The sequence below is a fragment of the Linepithema humile genome, chromosome 6 (assembly GCF_040581485.1).
Source record: "Linepithema humile isolate Giens D197 chromosome 6, Lhum_UNIL_v1.0, whole genome shotgun sequence".
Classification (NCBI taxonomy): Eukaryota; Metazoa; Arthropoda; class Insecta; order Hymenoptera; family Formicidae; genus Linepithema; species Linepithema humile.
The window spans coordinates 24,809,782-24,828,448 of record NC_090133.1 but is presented as its reverse complement, the minus strand read 5'-3'; the positions used below and the strand labels follow the sequence as shown (position 1 = coordinate 24,828,448).

The 18,667-nt window shown below is 35.9% G+C and overlaps 1 protein-coding gene and 1 long non-coding RNA gene across 3 annotated transcripts in view; one reads left to right on the top strand and one right to left on the bottom strand.

Annotated features, from left to right (window-relative positions):
* The window catches only part of LOC105677094 (platelet endothelial cell adhesion molecule-like), a 132,173-nt gene extending 114,064 nt beyond the window's left edge, over positions 1–18,109 (bottom strand). The window contains exon 1 of the mRNA XM_012375470.2: positions 17,191–18,109. Coding sequence (XP_012230893.1) covers positions 17,191–17,245 — 55 coding nt within the window. The 5' untranslated portion in view covers positions 17,246–18,109. The remainder of the gene's footprint in view (positions 1–17,190) is intronic.
* Positions 11,659–18,667, top strand: part of LOC105677095 (uncharacterized) — a 90,558-nt gene continuing 83,549 nt past the window's right edge. The window contains exons 1-3 of one of the 2 annotated variants that reach the window (XR_001101504.2): positions 11,659–12,265; positions 12,384–12,820; positions 13,044–13,082. This is a non-coding gene — a long non-coding RNA (uncharacterized lncRNA). Of the gene's footprint in view, positions 12,266–12,383; positions 13,083–18,667 lie in introns of both variants that reach the window. The other variant, XR_010890824.1, reaches the window with a different exon arrangement.

Sequence of the window (18,667 nt, the reverse complement as noted above, 5' to 3'; positions counted from 1 at the left end):
GGTTAAGACATCTGCTTCATCTTGCATTCCCTTTTTTTATTATTCTTTATTACCGATAAAAGAACGACTAGAACGCAACAGCAAGTAAAAATACGAAGCAATTAAAAAGTTAATTAAAAAGTTATATTTTATTGCCACAATACGCTTTAAGAGAATTAACTAGAAATAAGATGCATATTAATGTTGCATCAAAGATAATAATGAAATTCTCCACGCAATCCATACAGATCAGTGAATTTTATTTCACGCAAAGATAGCGGAGTAAAAGCGGATTTGATTCCAATTTGGACTGGTAGTTCGTTCTCCCTTGCACAACCGTGTCCAATTGCCCTTCACCAACGAAATTTCCAGCCGCGAGTTCGCGTTCTCAACTGGGAGCGATCGAAATACCAGTCTCGAAGCAGCATGTAGTGGCTGCGTACATTATACAGTTTGTTTCTAACTACCCAAATTTTCTGCATTCAACCACCACTGACACTCCGCGAACTCGACGTCTCAAAGATCTCCCGGTAGAGCAATTAAGTCGACGAATGCAACCAGAAGTGAGCAATTAGATAGCATTGAATTTCGGCGCTAGGGCTCAAATGGATAGCGATCATCCTATAAGAGATTACGTGGGCAAACATTCAACGTGATCCTTTATAGTAAATAGACCTACAGACAGCATTAGTGTTAAAGAAAACATGGCGTATACGTGCGAAGCGCCGTCTAGATCCGTAAAGAGCTGGTAATTACACGTGGGAATATGCGGACTTTACCATCACGACGCCGTAGGGATAGATAATTACTTGAAATCCACCCTTCGTGTGCGAGAGAAGCCAAAATACCCTAAAGATACATTTATTCATTCTCTCGTGTTATCATAGATTAAACAGCATTCGCCTTTAATATTAATTCCAATCTGATTGCAAAAGATTGCTACAACTATAATTTTTCCGAATGTTGCACTTCAAGTCTATGCTTTATAATATAAAATAAAAATAGATGAGCATTTTTATATTTACATATAAGTAATTAATGCGTAATTCCTACATAATTTCTGTAATCTAGCAATCAAAAAGTTAAATAATATATATAGTAAATAAAAATATTGTTGCACGATTTTTATCAATGCAGAAAAAATTGGTATAAAACTAGTGTATCATTTCATGAAAATTTATAAATTATTGAAAATTCTAATTTTATTTTTTATAAAAAGCTTAAATTTTGGAATTAATAATTTTAGTATTTAAACAGCAGAACATCTTTAACAACTCATGTAAAACTATCAATTCATAATAACTGACGAAAAAATAATAAAGGAATTATCGCTAAATAAATTGAGACGCGGCGTGAACTTGGCAATCTCAATCTCTTTGTCCTGATTGCTTTTTTCTTACTTTGATGATCAGAATTATTTTCTTATTTATCAGAAACTATAAAATTAAAGATAAAAAAATTGCAAGAGAACTTATAAGATGTAAAAAATTTCGAAATATTTCACAGAAATAGAGCAACGCTTTTCATCTAACCAATTTTTTGAAAAGCTATTTTCAAGTAGAAATTTTTTAATAACTTCTCGACAGTTTTTCATTAATCAGAACTTGTAACAGTTTATAAATTTTCAATATTATAGCAATACACAAGCTTTATACGTGTCCATAAAATGTGTATAAAGAATATATATGTAATAACGTTTGCAAATATCGTGGTTTATTCCCGTAATTGTCAAGTCATGTGTAGTTATTTCTACCTCGGTGAATATTCGCTTGGATTCCATTTCTCTATATTGCAGACACCCCCAGGGACTAGCCGTTTCTGCCGTTCTTCTCGCTACCAAGTATCGACGAAGGAGTTTGTAACGCACGAATGCGATCCGGAACTTATTAACAGAATTTTATAAGATAACGGTAACTGTTGCTAATTTATCGATACTTGTAAGTCACGTTTCATTAAACATTTCCAGAATATAACTCATTGATTATTGACAAGAGTGCAATTTTCTTATAAAAACTCGACATATAAATTCGAGCATTTTTCATAATATACTTTGCAAGAAAACTTATAAGATGTAAAAAATTTCGAAATATTTCACAGAAGTAACGTTTTTCACCTAACCAATTTTTTGAAAAGCTATTTTCAAGTAGAAATTTTTTAATAACTTCTCGACAGTTTTTCATTAATTTTAACGGACGAGCCGTTTAAAAAATAATTAAAAATGCGAATTTCAATTTCATTAAATTTGTTAAAATTATCATGCTTGTTGCGCCACAGTAACAAATTCACGAGCAAATATTAATCAAATTGATTTCACGACTGTTAAACCGTAATATTTGAATAAATATTTGTGCGTTTACACTAATTGATGGATGCCGATATGTGAAATGTAGAGAATTGTCAAACATGCAAAGAGTGCAAATTCATTATAGACAAATATATAGAATATTCAATATCGGTTGAAGCGTTCTTCAATCCAAACTAAAAAAAAATTATAATTGTTCAAATGCTGATAGTTTAAAAAAAAACTACAAATAGGTCAAATATTTTATAAAATGAAAGTTTATCAATGCATCAGCCTTGTTTTTTAATTACAAGCTCATTTAAGTCTAACACAAATTTTGTTATATGTTTAATTGCCAAGAAAATCAATGTCGAAAATTGAGAAGTTAAGACTAATAATTGCTTTCCATAAAGTTTTCGTTAAACCACAGCTAACTCCACAAGAATCCATAATTGAAACGTGACATAGTAAGCTTAACAACACCTGATACGCAGTACTTATGCCGAAAACATTTATGCATGATGACATGGATATACAAGTCAAAATCATCGGCTTTCTCAAACTTTATGAATTCATTAGGTTATTAGCGCGGACTATGATGCAATCAAATCAGCATCGACAATTATAAAGAACAAATTAAAAAGTGAAAAATAATTTTATGATCAAAAATAATTTTTAATATGTCACACACAAACGCAAATACGTTTTCTTCACATATTTTGTGATGTTTCTGTATTGATTTGTTATGCAATTATTATATAATCCTATTATTTAATTATATAATTAAATTATGCTCTCGCTCATATATAATATCGGGCTTTGAACCACGCTAACTTTAGTCAAACAAACACAATTCGCTGTTGCAAGCAAAAGAGGACCGGTAATCAGACATAGCTGTTCGAATCTACATGCCTTGGGAAGGTGTTAACTGCAGGTGCAGGTATTAGCTTCCACGCCTTGGGACTTTGTCACAGCGTGAAGAAGGGCGTGGCGTCTAATTGAAAGGGGATTAATTAAGGCGCGTACACGGTAAGAAAACCTCGCGCTACTCGAACGGTTTCCTCCATCTCGTGGGATTTCTTGCCGAATTATGCACGAAGTCTCTTCCTCGCCCGGCCTTTCTGTTCGCCACGTAGAGTGCCGTGGGAAATGCTTCTCGCTCATAGGGGCGTTTCGTAGTAAGAGCATCAGCAGGTACTAGAGAGGAAGGGAGAATGTGAGAGAACGGAGGATGGGTGGGAGAGCGAGGCGAGACAGTTGGAATTTTGATAACGTTAGGGTCGAGGTTGCGTGCTTTGCCGCAGCAACCACGACGTTTCTCTCTCCCAGTTATTCCGCAGCAAAAAAGAAATCCGCGCTCGCCTCGCCGCATACTCCGCGCCAGAATCCCTTCGGCATTGCCTTGAAATTCAACGACGCTCAACAACGTTGACTCGTTTCCTAACGAGAGAACTACATGCGCGCACTGCGACCGGTATTCCCCAAAAGTATCCCGGACAAACAAAGAGTCTTACAAGGGAAATGAGAGTCCCGCTATAGTTTAAAATTAGTTTACATAACCACACGTACAACATATTGTTTGCTACTGTGTTAATTTTTTTTGTTCTAAATTAAATGCGGTAATTATCTTCAGTAATAATTTGATAGATTTTTTGTCAATTTTTTTCGTAACGTTTGAATATTTAATGCAAAACATATTTTGATACCGTGACTAGATCCTAAATTAATAATCTCCTCGTTTACAAGTGCTTCTAAGAGCTATATGAGAGATATATTTGTTATTTCAGCTTAGAACAACACGCGTCGCGTGACAAAGTTAGTTTCTTCTCTTTCAGTTCAGATTTTCTTATGTTTCATATGCACGAGTCTCTTACATTCTCCGTTCCTTCTAGAATTATGCAATTGTAGAAAATTGAAGGCATCGCGGCATAACATTTGAACATGAACAATGTCACGAATTCTCCCAACGTTAGAAAAAACTGAGCAGATACATGTTATTTCGCGGCGTTACTCTTATCACTGCGAGTTTTGAATAATTTTGTGGTGCGCAACGTCCGTTTTATTGTATTCTTAGGACGGTCCGCGATAGGGCAATAAAGCACTCGGGTGAAGTCTCGCGGAATATTTTTATAGGTCACGCACACATACGCAAATGGAAGCCGTAACGTACGACGCGGTACACGCGTTGCATCGCAGCAATATCCGCGCACGCGGTCGAACATCGCGCTGCTTCAGACAGATAGAAATGTATGTTCTGCAAGTACTTGCTAGAAATCGATGGATATCGTAATGCAGAAATATCACGATTCATGCAAGCAAGGTTAAATTAGTGGCTGCAAACATTAAACAAGTTTTCTCTCCAATATGATAAAACCACAAAACTGCTCTTCAGAATTAAATATATCTGATACCTAATATTGCAGCTTTTATCAAACATATTACTAAATGTATTTATTTCGTTTGCTTGCTTTTTGAAAAATGAGTTCGCAAATACATAAAATGACAAATTTATCACATAACTCTGGCTATGATTGTATGTTTTTGTCAGAATTTCGTACGCGCCGTAGATGCAGGAAGGAACTGCGCTCGTATTCGTTGTGCCGACGTCTGCATTCTTTTCTTATTTCCTTCGCAACGAATGCTACGATAATAATCACATAAATCCACCTCGCAAAGACGCGTCGTATCAGCGTGCACACTCGTACACGTCGCACCGTTTATTATCGCATTCGCGCCAGTTGGACGGTTCGTGTGTATTATTAAACCATCTTCACCCTCGGCGTATGCCATCTCTTTACATTTACGTACGTCGCTAAAATTACACGCGGAATCTTTCTTTTTCGTACGTCTCGCGCTCGTCTCTTTACAATCCTCTTGGTTCCACTTGCGCGCACTCAACGTGCGTTTCGCCCGACACGCTCACAGAAAACCTTAAATACCTCGGCCACATGAACATTTTGTTTAAACGCGAGACTATATTATAATTATAATTCTCTAATATAACTTCTCATTTGCAATTTAAGTATCTTGAAAATTAAATCAAAATTTGACGTTTTAAAATAGCACATGTAAATAACACGTATTAAATGTTTTAAAATAATATACAAAGATTGGAAAAATCTACTTTCTTTCATACAAAAACGCTGTCAATTAAAAAAAAAGTAGTTCAAAGTAAAAACTACAATTAATTGAAGAGCATTTTACTATTTGTTAGTATGTCTACTATTTTTGCCTGCCGATATTCAAAGATAGATATCAAAGCTACATCTCACAGTTGTTACTCACTGTTCTATCGGAGATAAAAAAGATTTTTGAAAAAAAATCTTGCGGTTTAAATGCACAAAAACAGTCAAAAGCAAATAAAAAGTTTATTCTCGATAGCTTTCGATATAACATTTAACGTGTACAATTTGTAAAAGTGATTTTATTCTTTAAACTTAGATATATGGAAACAAAACAAAAACGAAACATTTTAGTAGTTTTTGTAATTGTGCAGAAATAATATTTTTCTACAAATATTATATTGTGACCTTCTACTTGGACAGGAAATTTATTAAGATAGTTTAAAGTTTTCAATCTTTAAGTACAAACTTCCGCTGCATTATCTACTAAAAATATTTGCACCAATCATCTCTCATTTCTCATAAAACAGATAACAACTTGTTCGTAAAGAGTGATGAAAAATATAATTTCTTGAACTGCTACTCATAGAAAGGGGCTGTGTGTTATTCTTATCATTAATTTGTTACTCTCTTGGGATCCATAATGTGAAAATCGTTACCATTCTAAACTACGTACACGCGCGCGCGGTTTGCCAAGCCAATGCAACCAAGAAAATTTATGCGCGCAAACATCTCTGAAATCATGGGTAATTTAACGTGAAACGAGAAGAACCGCGAAGTCATTTAAAAGTTTGAGAAGTTGTCTTAGGCGGAAAAAACTTTTTGCTCATGCGCGAAAAGTTGGCGACGCGACCGATTATGATGAAATTTGTGTGTCTTGAACTTACAATACCACGACTAAAAATATATTAGTTGTAAATAAAATGGAATTGCATAAATATTTAAAAAATCATCACGTGAAGGTATTAGGCGTTTATCGTGCCTCCATTTGCCATTTATTTTATGCCGGTATAAATTATAAATAGCACTGTGTTAGTTTAATAGGCGTGTGCGTGACACGCTCTTAGTAACGATAGCGCAACTACTTCGAGCTGAATCCATTATGCCGTATACGAATATTACAAAGCTTACTGAATTGTAAATGAGGTTTCTGTACTTGGTGGGGTTAGCAACGGTAACTTCGGCTACTAGCCAACACCATTACGTCTGCGAGTGCGATCCGAGTTCGTAAGTTGTGTTAATCTTTACTCATCTTGGCATTAAAGTCATAATGTAACCACAAGTGTTACGCGATACTTATTGTTTGTTGTTGCTTGCTCTTATTAAGTGTTTCCTATGTTTAAGTATGTAATATAAACTCCGTCATCAATTACAATCAAGCTCAATTACATAAAAAAAAAAAAAATATATTAAAGTAAGAGCAGTATAAAATTTAAAGTTTCTGAAGAAATATTCAATGATATTAAAAATATATTCAGATTAAAAAAACTGTAAAATTGATCATATGCCAATTGTAATCATCATCAGCAATTATGCTGCACAGATATTCTCAAAAATATGACAAAGTATAAATATTAAACACCAAATAGCATACTCTTATAAATATCTAATAAAAAGTATATAATACACGTCTATTGCAAGAAAAATATTGTTCAAGTTAAGACCTTCCAACTGTCCATTCTACAGTTTTCGATAGGCTCTCATCGAAACCGTTTGTTCACGATAACGAGAATTCTTGTCAACCGGCCGTTAGAGAGATAAATTGCCATGTACCTATATAAAACCTCGATTCTTCCCACCGAGTGTCTCTTTTCGCTTCGAAGCTTCGACAGATCCAAGACGTTTACCTGGCACGAGTCTCCAAAGACTCATTGCGCTACAGTTCCGTGTTTCTTTTCCGCCAACCTCCTTTCTCCCCCCCCCCCCCCCCCGCTACCTTCTTTCCTACACGTCGAGGCCTCTCCCTCAGGAATAAAGAGGAAAATTGACAAACCCTTTGTTTCCGTGTGCACGTCGTCTTTGTCTGTATTTGTCTGCAATAGTTCTTTCTTACAGACTAGTGAAACTGTGCAAAGACGAATCTAGGACTCGAGGTACATTGTAAAATAACTAATTTTCAAGACTCGCAATAAACTCAAATGTGATTTAGAAAATTTCGCGGATAATTCTTTTTTACAGATCACAAAAATAATTTTGCCTTAACCTTTTCTGAATAATAAACGAGGAATGTAATATTGTAATTACTTTTACAATTAGCAAATTTTAATATATGCTTTAAGATCTATTTTCTTTTTGCATTTATAATTATTTTGTGCATCCAGAAGCAAAAAGTACACGCAACAAAAGTCCAATGACATTTGTATAAATTATAGCATAAAAATCCACGGTTGGACAATCTTAATTTAAGCTATTTTTTGCAATAAACATGTATTATATATTTTTGATTAAGCATCTATGAGAATTATTTTATATTTAACCGTAATTAAAAATCACGACTTACAACTCTTCTTACTGCCTAAAATCTAGCTTGTATTTGGCGCATCTTTTTAGAAATAACCGCATTGTCGACGTTATCGTCGTAGCGGTACAAAACGCGCGCACGAGACGTACAACGAGACTGCGCCACGATAAAAATACGAGCGCGAGAGAAAAGCACAAGGTTCATTCAAAGCCCTCTTGGTTTTTTCTTATTTCTCGGTAGTCGGCGCGTAAGAAAGACCGCGAATCATAAGACGCATTCACTATATCTCGCGAGAACCTTCCTCGGCTAATGTAAGGTGAAATTACAGCCCTCCCAAAGTTCCGGTCGACGGTCGCATCGTCCACTCAAAAGCCAGCGACACCTTTTCCGGTGTCCCTTCTTTTCGAGATGTGTAGGTGCGTGCGAGCATTCCTTTCAACTGGATCGCCAGGTGGAACGAACGCTCGCCCGGTTACAAAAAGCCGCCGCCCTTAATCTTGAGTGGAAGGCAGTCCTCGACTCTACGAGTTTCAAAGAGGAGTTTTCTAGTTATTGGAGAATATTCTCCAGAGTTTAACGAGATAACTTATACTTTTACGATCAAAGATTGACATTGTACGGATATCGCGGAAGTCTCTCGGAAGCACCGGACTGCGCTGCAGTTTCCGGAAAGGATAGAACGAGGATCGGTTTTCGGGGAAGCGGCGATTTCCGTGTAAACTGTACCCCGATATCGGCGAACGTGTTTCAATTAAAACGCTTGACCTATGCCGTTTTGAACTCGTGTGAGCTTTGTATATCTTTGATGAAAAGATAATCTCGCGTGTTAAGGCAGCTTTAATTTACAAATTTTCATTGTCGGTCAAAATGAATTATTCCACGAAAAGATGTCATGTAAACAATGTGGCCGCAAAAATAATAATCCATAATAAATGAAAAATAAACAAATGATCAGTTTCCATATGAGAATAAATCGTATAAAATTATTTTAGTGTACAAGATACTGTTAAACCGTTTTGCGTACATGTATCTATTTCAGTGAAGAGATTTTTCATGTTTTCTGTTACGAGAACGTGGTGTATACAATCGAGAAAAATCGATAACCGCAATCATGAAGAACGGATTCGTTGGAGATAGTAATCGTTTTATTACCAAGCCGTCTCCCGAAAAATGAAACGCCACGCCGCAATGTACTTAACCGGTAAGCCGACTCGAGTTTTGATGATAAAGTAACCTTGGGATTCTTTTTGTGTAAGCGAGGTATTTAAAACAAAGTTTATACGCGTCCTTATTCGAGCACAGGGGATTATAAAGTTCATTACGGTACTCGGTTAGAAAAAAAGAATTAATAGCATTCCGAAAGTTTCGGGCTGATGGAAAAATGTGCAGCTTATAATATAGTCGCAAAAAGCATCGGTGACGTTCTTTTCCTTTTATAGTATTAATTTGCGTGGCAACAATGTATAGAAGTAGAGACAAAAAAATGTTTCAAGAATTTTATCAATATTTTTCAATCATCTAACCAACATAATTAGAAATGTAAACATTTTTTAAATAATTAATACAATTATGTATGAAATACACAATAATTTTTAACTCTTAATCACTTTTAAAGTTACTGTCGTAACTACATATCATTTTTTTAAATCGTTACACTTTGGTACACAAAGTCAAGAAATTGCAAACGTCAGTTATAAATACAAATCTCTGCATGTTTCTTTTCATCACTAAGTATGATTTTATTGTTACAGCTTGCATCAACTTAAAACATTTTTATATGTACGAATAACAAAGCTTTTATCTTTTAGAAAGCATTTATGAAGCGTAGCATTTTCAGCATAAATATTCTTTTGACAGATATGTTTAAACCTTGTACAATGAAGCGCACATAAAGAAGATAGAAATAAAAATAATAGAAAAGAGAGTATATCACAGTTATATCACAATCGGTTTGATTGAACTTTTAAAAATGCAATAAAACATACGATCAACAAAAGGGCTTTGATATTACAATTCGCAGTATACGTTTATTTACATTGAATGTAAATTTTACATTCAATGTTTTAAATATATCTATTCCAAAGAGAAATTTACGTGGAATTAACGTAACGCGCTAATTTACGCAAGTACGGCGTTCGCCAAATACAAATGGTACATGACAAACCAAGCTAATGTGGATAATCACCGGACACGGCAGTTACTGCCACAGAAGCCAATGATTAAGATTAATATTAGCGAGTCTGACAGCAACGATGTTATCATCGTGTGACACGCAGGATGGAGCACTATTTGTATTATTAGGACTTTATATTGCTATAACGGCTTTCCGACAGCGAAAAAACATTAATTGGAGAAAACTCACATTTTTTTAACTATTTGGTTAACAGCCACGCGCTTATTCTGTATTTTTTCCAGAATAAACTCAATTAAAAATATAGAAAGTTTAACGAATAATAAAATCTTCTATACATTGATTACAATTGACATACCACAAACCAAATTAATGTAGGTACTAGATATCATAGTTAGAATGATTAAGATTAATATCCCCAAGTCCCTTCTAACTTTCCAGTAAGAACACTATTATGAAGTTCCTCAAGAGATAATAGCGAATCCATAATATTGCAATTATTCAATGACATAGTAAGTACATTGCAATTATAAATATACATGTATATTAATATTTGTTGACCATAAATGTAGCAACATAGAATAATATCATAATAATGTGTAAGAATATAAAAGCACAGTATAATATAGTAATTCTGTGAAAAAACAAAAATATCCTATTATTTCTTTGTTTTGAATTATTTTCAAAATAAAAAATAAACTTGCACAAAAAAGCTTTTTCTAATTATCTTACAAAAAGAATTAGTCTTGAAAACTTAAAAAACCACACACAAATCAAGATACAAATTTATGGTCAAAATTATGCAAAGAATACTAATAATTTTGTGTAATTATGCAAATATATTGAATAAATTTACTCACAGACCGTCGTACTCTAGCTAAGTATTCAGTCTTCAGTTTTACCTGGAGAAATATACATATATTTTAGTCATTAAATATCATACATTTTACATATGTTGATTACTATTTATTACTTATCTTGTGTGATTAAAATAATTATAATAAATTAAAAATTTTTACTAAATTTTCAATAGATGTTTAATAAACTTCAATAAACATCTTAATATTTTTTCAATCTTAAAAATTCTATTATTCTTTTAATTTATGAAGATTTAAAATATTTATTTATTAAATATTTGTATTTAATAAATTATTGCAATGGTATATGTGTATTATCACAATTATGTATTTAAATAATAAACAAGTAAATTGTACCAGCTAGAGCGTTTATTCCATCCATGCAGAATCTTATGTTAGCTTCTCCGCATCAACTCCATCAAAAAATCGACGAACTGAAAATTCGTATTTTACGCGCACTACACTACACTACACTACACTACACACTACACTACACTACACACTGCACTAACAAAAATCTATCTGCACACTTTACTTTCGAAGCAACACGAAAATCATAAATTTAAGTCGCGAATTTGCCGCGGAACACGAAACGTAACGCGAGATAATATAAAACACATTTTATATCGCAACGCGGCGATGTATATAATTATAACCGATATCATAACTTTACACATTCGACGATTAATTCGATGTTGCACACGAATTTGAAGCGAGTGAAATAGACAACGATTGCCTTGGCGGTTACATTGGAATCGTTTCTCTCTCTCTCTCTCTCTCATATCAGAAATATGAGTATATATCAATAAATATCTACAACACAATAACAACTACCATTTTATCCAATTCCAACTGATAAGAAGTACATCGATCATCTTAAACAAATATAGGGCTTATCGTATTTATGGCGTCAAAATCTTTATTTGAGTTATAACTCATTTAAGAATCCAACCGCCAGACAGTCGAATCACCGTTACGCAAACACTTGCAGCGGAAATAATACGTTTAAACAATCGCCTGTCACTCTAATCGACACTCCCGATAAAAATTCGCAATCGTTATGCATTTTATTGCAAGATTATTACAGATAAAATATGCAATTAAACAACTTACGTCTTGCCCCGAGCAAATTTTCAACCGGAAAAGACGTACAAATGACGGTCGATAAGATAGAATGTCCAGTAGCCGATAGATGACTCTTCTTATTCTATTACTTCCTATTTAACATGGCGACGGAACGGATACATACGTGAACAGTTTAATTGCATATTTTATCTATTGTAATCTTGCAGCGAAAATGCATAATAATTGCGATTTTTTGTCGGAAGTGCAGATTAAAGTAACGAGCGATGAAGTGTATTATTTACCGCGGATATTCACGATCAACGTTTCGTCGATCGTTTGGCGACTAGATTCAAATAGGTTATAATGACAGTAAGTATAAATTCTAATATAGCATGAAAATAAATTATTCGTTCAAGATAATTAAAACAATGTACTTTTCATTAGCTTGTCGGATTTGAAATAATATGTAGTTGTTATTGTGTTGCAGATATCCGTACAAAGAGAAACCTTTCTTGTCGTCTTGTCGCCAATTGTCGTTTGTCTCACTTGCTCTGAATCCGTACAATGTCGTATCAATCGTCGAATGTGCAAGGTTATAATATCGTTTACAATTATTTGTGTAGTCGCGCGTTACGAAATAAAGCGTGTTTTTTATATATATATTATATGTTATGTTTACGTTTCGTGTACCGCGTTTCGTGTACCGCGTTTCGTGTACCGCGTTTTATGTATCGCGTTTTGTGTATACGCGAAGTAAGTCGCTGTGATTTTCGCGTCGTTCCGAAAGTAAAGTATGCAGATAAGTCTTCATCTAGTGTAGTGTCAGTAAATGCAAAATTGTAGTTTATCGATCCTTCGATGGAGTGGATTTTTCGATGAGATGGAATCTGCAGCGGATGAAATAAACTTACAAAACCCTAGCTGGTAAATACAACAATTTGTTTATTTAAACATATACATCATTGTGATAATACATATATTCATAACTGAAATTATTTATTAAATATTCATTAAATTATTTATCAAAACATCTATTTAATATTTATTAATAGTTTTAAATAATCATTTTCACACAATTTATTGTAAATAATTACGCTTTAATCAAAATATGATAATTCATGACTAAATTATGTATTAATTTCTCCAGGTACAGCTCAAGGCGTGCTTAGCTAAGGTACAACGACTGGTGAGTGGTTTCATTCATTATACTTGCGTAATTGGACAAAATACTAACTACTACTACAGAAGGGAATTAATTAAGATTGATATTAGCCAGTGTAATAACAATGATATCATGACGTACACGCAGCAAGAATGTCTTTTAGATTATTAGGACCGTATATATATATATATTCGGGCGGTAATAGATAACTTAGCGTAGCAAGAATAAAAAGTTTCATTATACATTAAAATCGTTTTATCTTACATCCGCACAATGCTATTTGAAATTTCATATTATACTCTACGGAAATATTTCAATATAACTCTGCTACTGTGTAATTAAAAAATTAAATTACATCCTCGACTCTTTGAAACATTCGCGATTGCAACCAAAGTTGCATCTAACTTGCCTTTTCCAATGCTAAACTTTGAATCGTCGCCGCGAATAACATTCTTGGTCGCTCGTAGCCCATTCCGCCAACGCAGTCTCTCAATTGCAACTACTCATGACAGCGGTTTCGCTTCCAATACACGCGTCGACTGACTTCAAACAACGTCGGTACTAAAGACAGCTCCTGAGGCGCGCTCGATGCGCGAGTGAGCCTAAGTAACTCCGCAAAGTTCTCGAAGGTAAGAACCGAAACTCGCTCATACGCTCCAAATCGCCCTAGCAGCACGCTGTTCATTTAGGCGGTAATTCCGATCGTAAAATAAAAACTCACTAACCCGTTTCTGGCCTGAAATTAATTAAGCCACCTGCCTTACTGAGAACGTCAACCGCCTAATGCCATAACTGTGCTTCAGTAGATCAGCCTGCTGCGTATGCGCGCATCTATGCGAAGCACTTGCTCGTGATATTCCTGGCTTAACGTCGCCCTCATCAAAATTGTAATTAAACTCTATACACGTAGTTCTCGATTCGGGCGGCTAATGCGTTCACGACAGCTAGGCGTGTAAATAAATTCGCGCGGAACGAGTACAAGCGTAATTCTCTCACATTAAATGTTGGCGATCCTTTGTTGAGCGCGCGCGGCTCCAGTTTACGAATTCTCTCCGTTTTCACGGGTAGTTTTTTAACTCACTAATTGCGCAAGCCGAGAATTACTCCCACTCCCATCGTAAATTTAAACAAATTGCTTTATTTAACATGTATGCTGTAAATATGACATAACGTCTGTATTATATGCACCACAAATAGGATAAAATAAAATAATAATTATCAAAAAAAGTCTCATGGACTACGATTCATATGGAGTAGTCTCTAGGCCAGAAAACGTTAGAATCTCTTTTCTTATTTTTGCTATATGTACATTTATATGTAAAAGTTTCAATTTTTTATATAAAAATTATTATTTCATCTTGGCAATAGTAACAGAGGCATATTGATTATTTTCGTTCCAATCGTCCTGCTAATATTACAGATAAAATTATAAAATATGCAATTATTTCAATATTCATAAAAGAAATTATCTCTCTTCGCATACAAAATGCAGACGCCATTTATCGAAATTAGATCAATAATAGAAAGTAATATATTTTACTTTCCTCTCTTTTTTACATTCATGATTTTAAATTAAAATTTAATGAAATATATATATATATATCTGTTATACTACTTTGAAATCATGAGGTTTATTTATAATTATGATTAAATTAATAGAATATCGCGCGTATATAGAAATTGCTTCTCAATTTTTATATTAATTAATTACTAGTGAAGAAGAATGAATTTATTAAATTGATGTATTAATCTGAAACCAAAAAAATTAGATTCTTTTGTTATTCTAAAAGCAGCAAATTCGTTGATTCCCTACTTCCTCTAAACATTCATTCTTCTGTTTCCCATTTCGACCCCGCCGTTCTCGCCTTCCTCCCGGCAAACACAGCAATCGTCGAAAAAGCGTCGGGAGAAATCAAATGAGTTTGCACGAGAGTGACAATGGAGTTTCGCGACTGTAATCAAGCTACTACGAGTGGCGCGGGAAAAGGGACTGCCGTGGAGGGTGCAGGGATCGTCCTTCTCCGCGCATTTGAATTTCCACGCAAAGGGAAACGAGCTGCCACCGATAGCGTCTAGAAATCGTCCGCGGCGCGACGATAGAGACGTCGAATTAAGCACGATGCAGACCCTTAATTAAACGCTTGAAATTGAGCTATCGATTAAATAGCTCTCTACGGCGGGAACTTGTACTTTTCTTTAGCGCGTGCCAACAAAAACGTCTGAATTATTCGAATAGTAGTGGCGGCGCATATTTGCCAATTTATATTTTCCTGGATGTGAACGAAAAATGGCATAAAGTGTAGAAATAATTTAATTTCCCATTTTTATCTTTCTACTAGCAATATTAATTCCTCTTTGTCTCTCAAGTAAAAATTTTCTTTTCTCTTCAAGTAAATAAATGTAAAATGTGTAAAAAATGTAGGGATTAGCATTTTGTTTCTTTGCCATTATGAATGCAAAATATACTTGTTTGAGAGAAGAATAATCCTAAAAAAGTAAGATAACTGTGTATGCATAGTTGCGCATTCCAGTAATAAACGTTCCAACTTTTCTTTAGAAAGACATGACACCGTGGTAATTAAAACAATTTCATATGTAAAATGCACTACAGACGCAAGTACGACACAGTGCAGAAGCAGAAAATAAAGCAACGCATTAACATCTTTTACTCTTAAATAACTATATAAGCGTGCAGAATTGTGCGTTCTAGACTAATGGAAAACTTAAAAAAAAGCTATCTGTCCAAACTTGACGCTACCAATTTGCGCCATCGTTATTTCATGCCAGTTATGTGCAATGATTGTTACATGGAAGTATGAGCAATATATCGTAATTGCAACAAAATTTCTATATTGTTTATCGAAAAACTACAAAAAAACCGATTTAACGTGCCACAAAAATCTCTTCCTAAATTTTGTCAATAATGTGCGAAAAAAACGATCAAAATATATCTTAAGAAAATAACATTATTAGTCGTAGCGTTGTTAAACATAATTCCAATTATTTAAACAATTAACATTATAAAAGATCAAATACGATTTTATCAAACTGCGAGAATAAAAAATCGAGTATCTATAAACTTAAACATAACATGATAGAAATAAATATCGTAACTTGATATTCGCCTATTTACTGGTTGAATGTCAACAAGAACGCAAGCTGTCGTCAAAACAAGAAACGCGTATTATTCTCGGAATACGGGCGAGACGTCCGTCGTTGTTATCCCATCGCAGATATTATCTCACCACTCTTTTGTCCACGGTGTGGTACGACGCGGTGTGGTGGTGCGGCGTCGTGCGGCACGAGCGCCGAAACGCAACGAGAAATAACCAGCGGGAGAGTTGCTTTAGGAAGGACTTTTCCGCGCTTTACACACACATTAATCGTCACCCTGTTTTCCGCTTACCCAGCTGAGTCTCCTCGCTTGAAAGCGCGAAGCACCCGCGGTGTCTTGGCGAATTGCCGCCCCGAGTGAGAGACAGATATTTATCATGCACTCATTGTTACAATAGATATTAAGATGATATAAATTTCGTTATATTTTTTCGACGAATTTTTGGGCTAATCTTCTCATTAAAGAAAGTACACAACATTACGTTTACCGGTCATCAATTCTAAGAAAATTTATAGCAATAGTCTAGAATTTGTAGCAATTTTTAATATGTATTTTATATTCGTTATTCTGATAAAATTAGAATAAAATGTGCTGTTCGTTTCATAGAAACGACTTCAAAATGAAGAAAGCTCTCTTATTTTTATGAAAATAAGTCAGTCGTAAAACCGGTTACGCACAATTGATAAATACGCATATATATGTTCAATCGCTTTCAAAGAGTATCTGTTATCGCGCTGTTAGAAAAATATTTGCGATATTTACGAAAGCCGAGAGAACGATATCGGAATTTATCGTAAGTTGTTTTCATGATTCTGCGAAAAAACAATTTTGATCAGAATCCTATCCAACATTTATTTTGAAAAGATTAACATCTATTTAAAGAGATAAAACAAACATTTCGGGATAATGTATTCGTCGCATGACGACCACGCGCAATATACGCATACACGCGAGACCCACGTTTCCAGTTCTCTCAACATCCGAGCGATTCTCATTCCGATACATGCGATCGTTTACCTGTTATCATAAAGAGAGCCACGGCCGCTTCTAGCCACAGGTGGTGAGTCTTCATCTCGATAGTGTCCAAGCTTAGTTCTCGGAACGTCGGTTCTTCGGCGGTCACCGCCGGATGCAGTTCAAAAGCGCACTGACACCACTCGCGCAATAATCTCTGCGGTTAGGTCACGTAAGAAAAACTATGCGGAACTGCACGCCACCACATCTGCCTCTGTTACGAAACACTTTTTTTCCTCGACGATTGCAGTCACTAGAACGAACAGTTGTTCCACATCCGCGAACTAAACCGGTGGCGGTACAAACCAATGTCTTAACACTCACCGCGCGCTACCGGAGCGATAGTGCACCGGACTCGCTGTCCTAACTTGACAAACTTTACACTTGCGGTCCCTTCGCCCCTTCGCCCCTTCGCGACGGAGAGAACGGTCAAATCACCGTCGTCGTTGAACTTATCTCCGCGCGCCGCGTGCTTCGAACTTTCCTATCGCTCTACGGTTTGCTTCCCCGTTTTTTTTCTTTTTCTTTTCTTTCCGGCAATCGCAGCGCGGAATGTGTCGCGATCGACGGCGGCTCGTCGGCGAACGTTATCGATCACCGCGTGCCAACGAGCGCGGCACGAGCACGAACGAGGATTTTAAGCACTGTTGACAGGGTAATTGCACGTATATCTGCACTGGATTGCGACGGACGAGACTGAGCGTCGCCGCGCGAAGCCGTTCTGTCGCGAGTCGCGCTTGCGTCGACCGCCCTTTCTTCCCCACCAGAGCGCATCCCCACGATCTCGCTACCCCCTCCGCTTAGCCTCCACGCTCCTTCGTTCCTTCCGCCGTCCCGCGTGGGTTATCCTGCTCCCACCGTAGCCGCGATCCCGTTTTCTCGTCTTCTCCTAACGCTCGCCTCCCGAACGCGTTCCGCGCCGTCACGGGCGGCTCGCACCCCACGGAGCACGCACACGGTTCTGAATCCGCGCGTGATCTTATTCCACACCTCCATCACGCGGGAGGACGGCAGCCGGCGATTCCGAAGCCCTTCAGATTCAATTTGTCGGTCGGCCGAAAGTTTTTGTTGAATGCGGTTTGTTACGTGTCATCACTCGGCTGGCATTAGGGCCATTGTCGGCGTGCGCCACACGCTGGTGCAGAATCCTTGATACTGCATAACCGCCGCTCCCCTGCCGATACGGCACACATTCGTTAGACATTCCGATTCTCGGATCTATCTTGGCTAATCTTATCCGAGAGAAAATGGTGTAATATGGTCAGATGTACATATATATAATTAGTTATGAAAAGATCTAATAATATATGTAATTTTATATGATCATATAAAATTCAGATCTTTTTATAACTAATTGTATATATTTACATCTGACCAATTATACCATTTTTTTCTCGGGTAGTTTCATGCGTAAAATACAAATTAAAGTTAGATATCACGCGGTTTGTCGTTTTGTCTTATTAAAAATTAATTTTAAAAT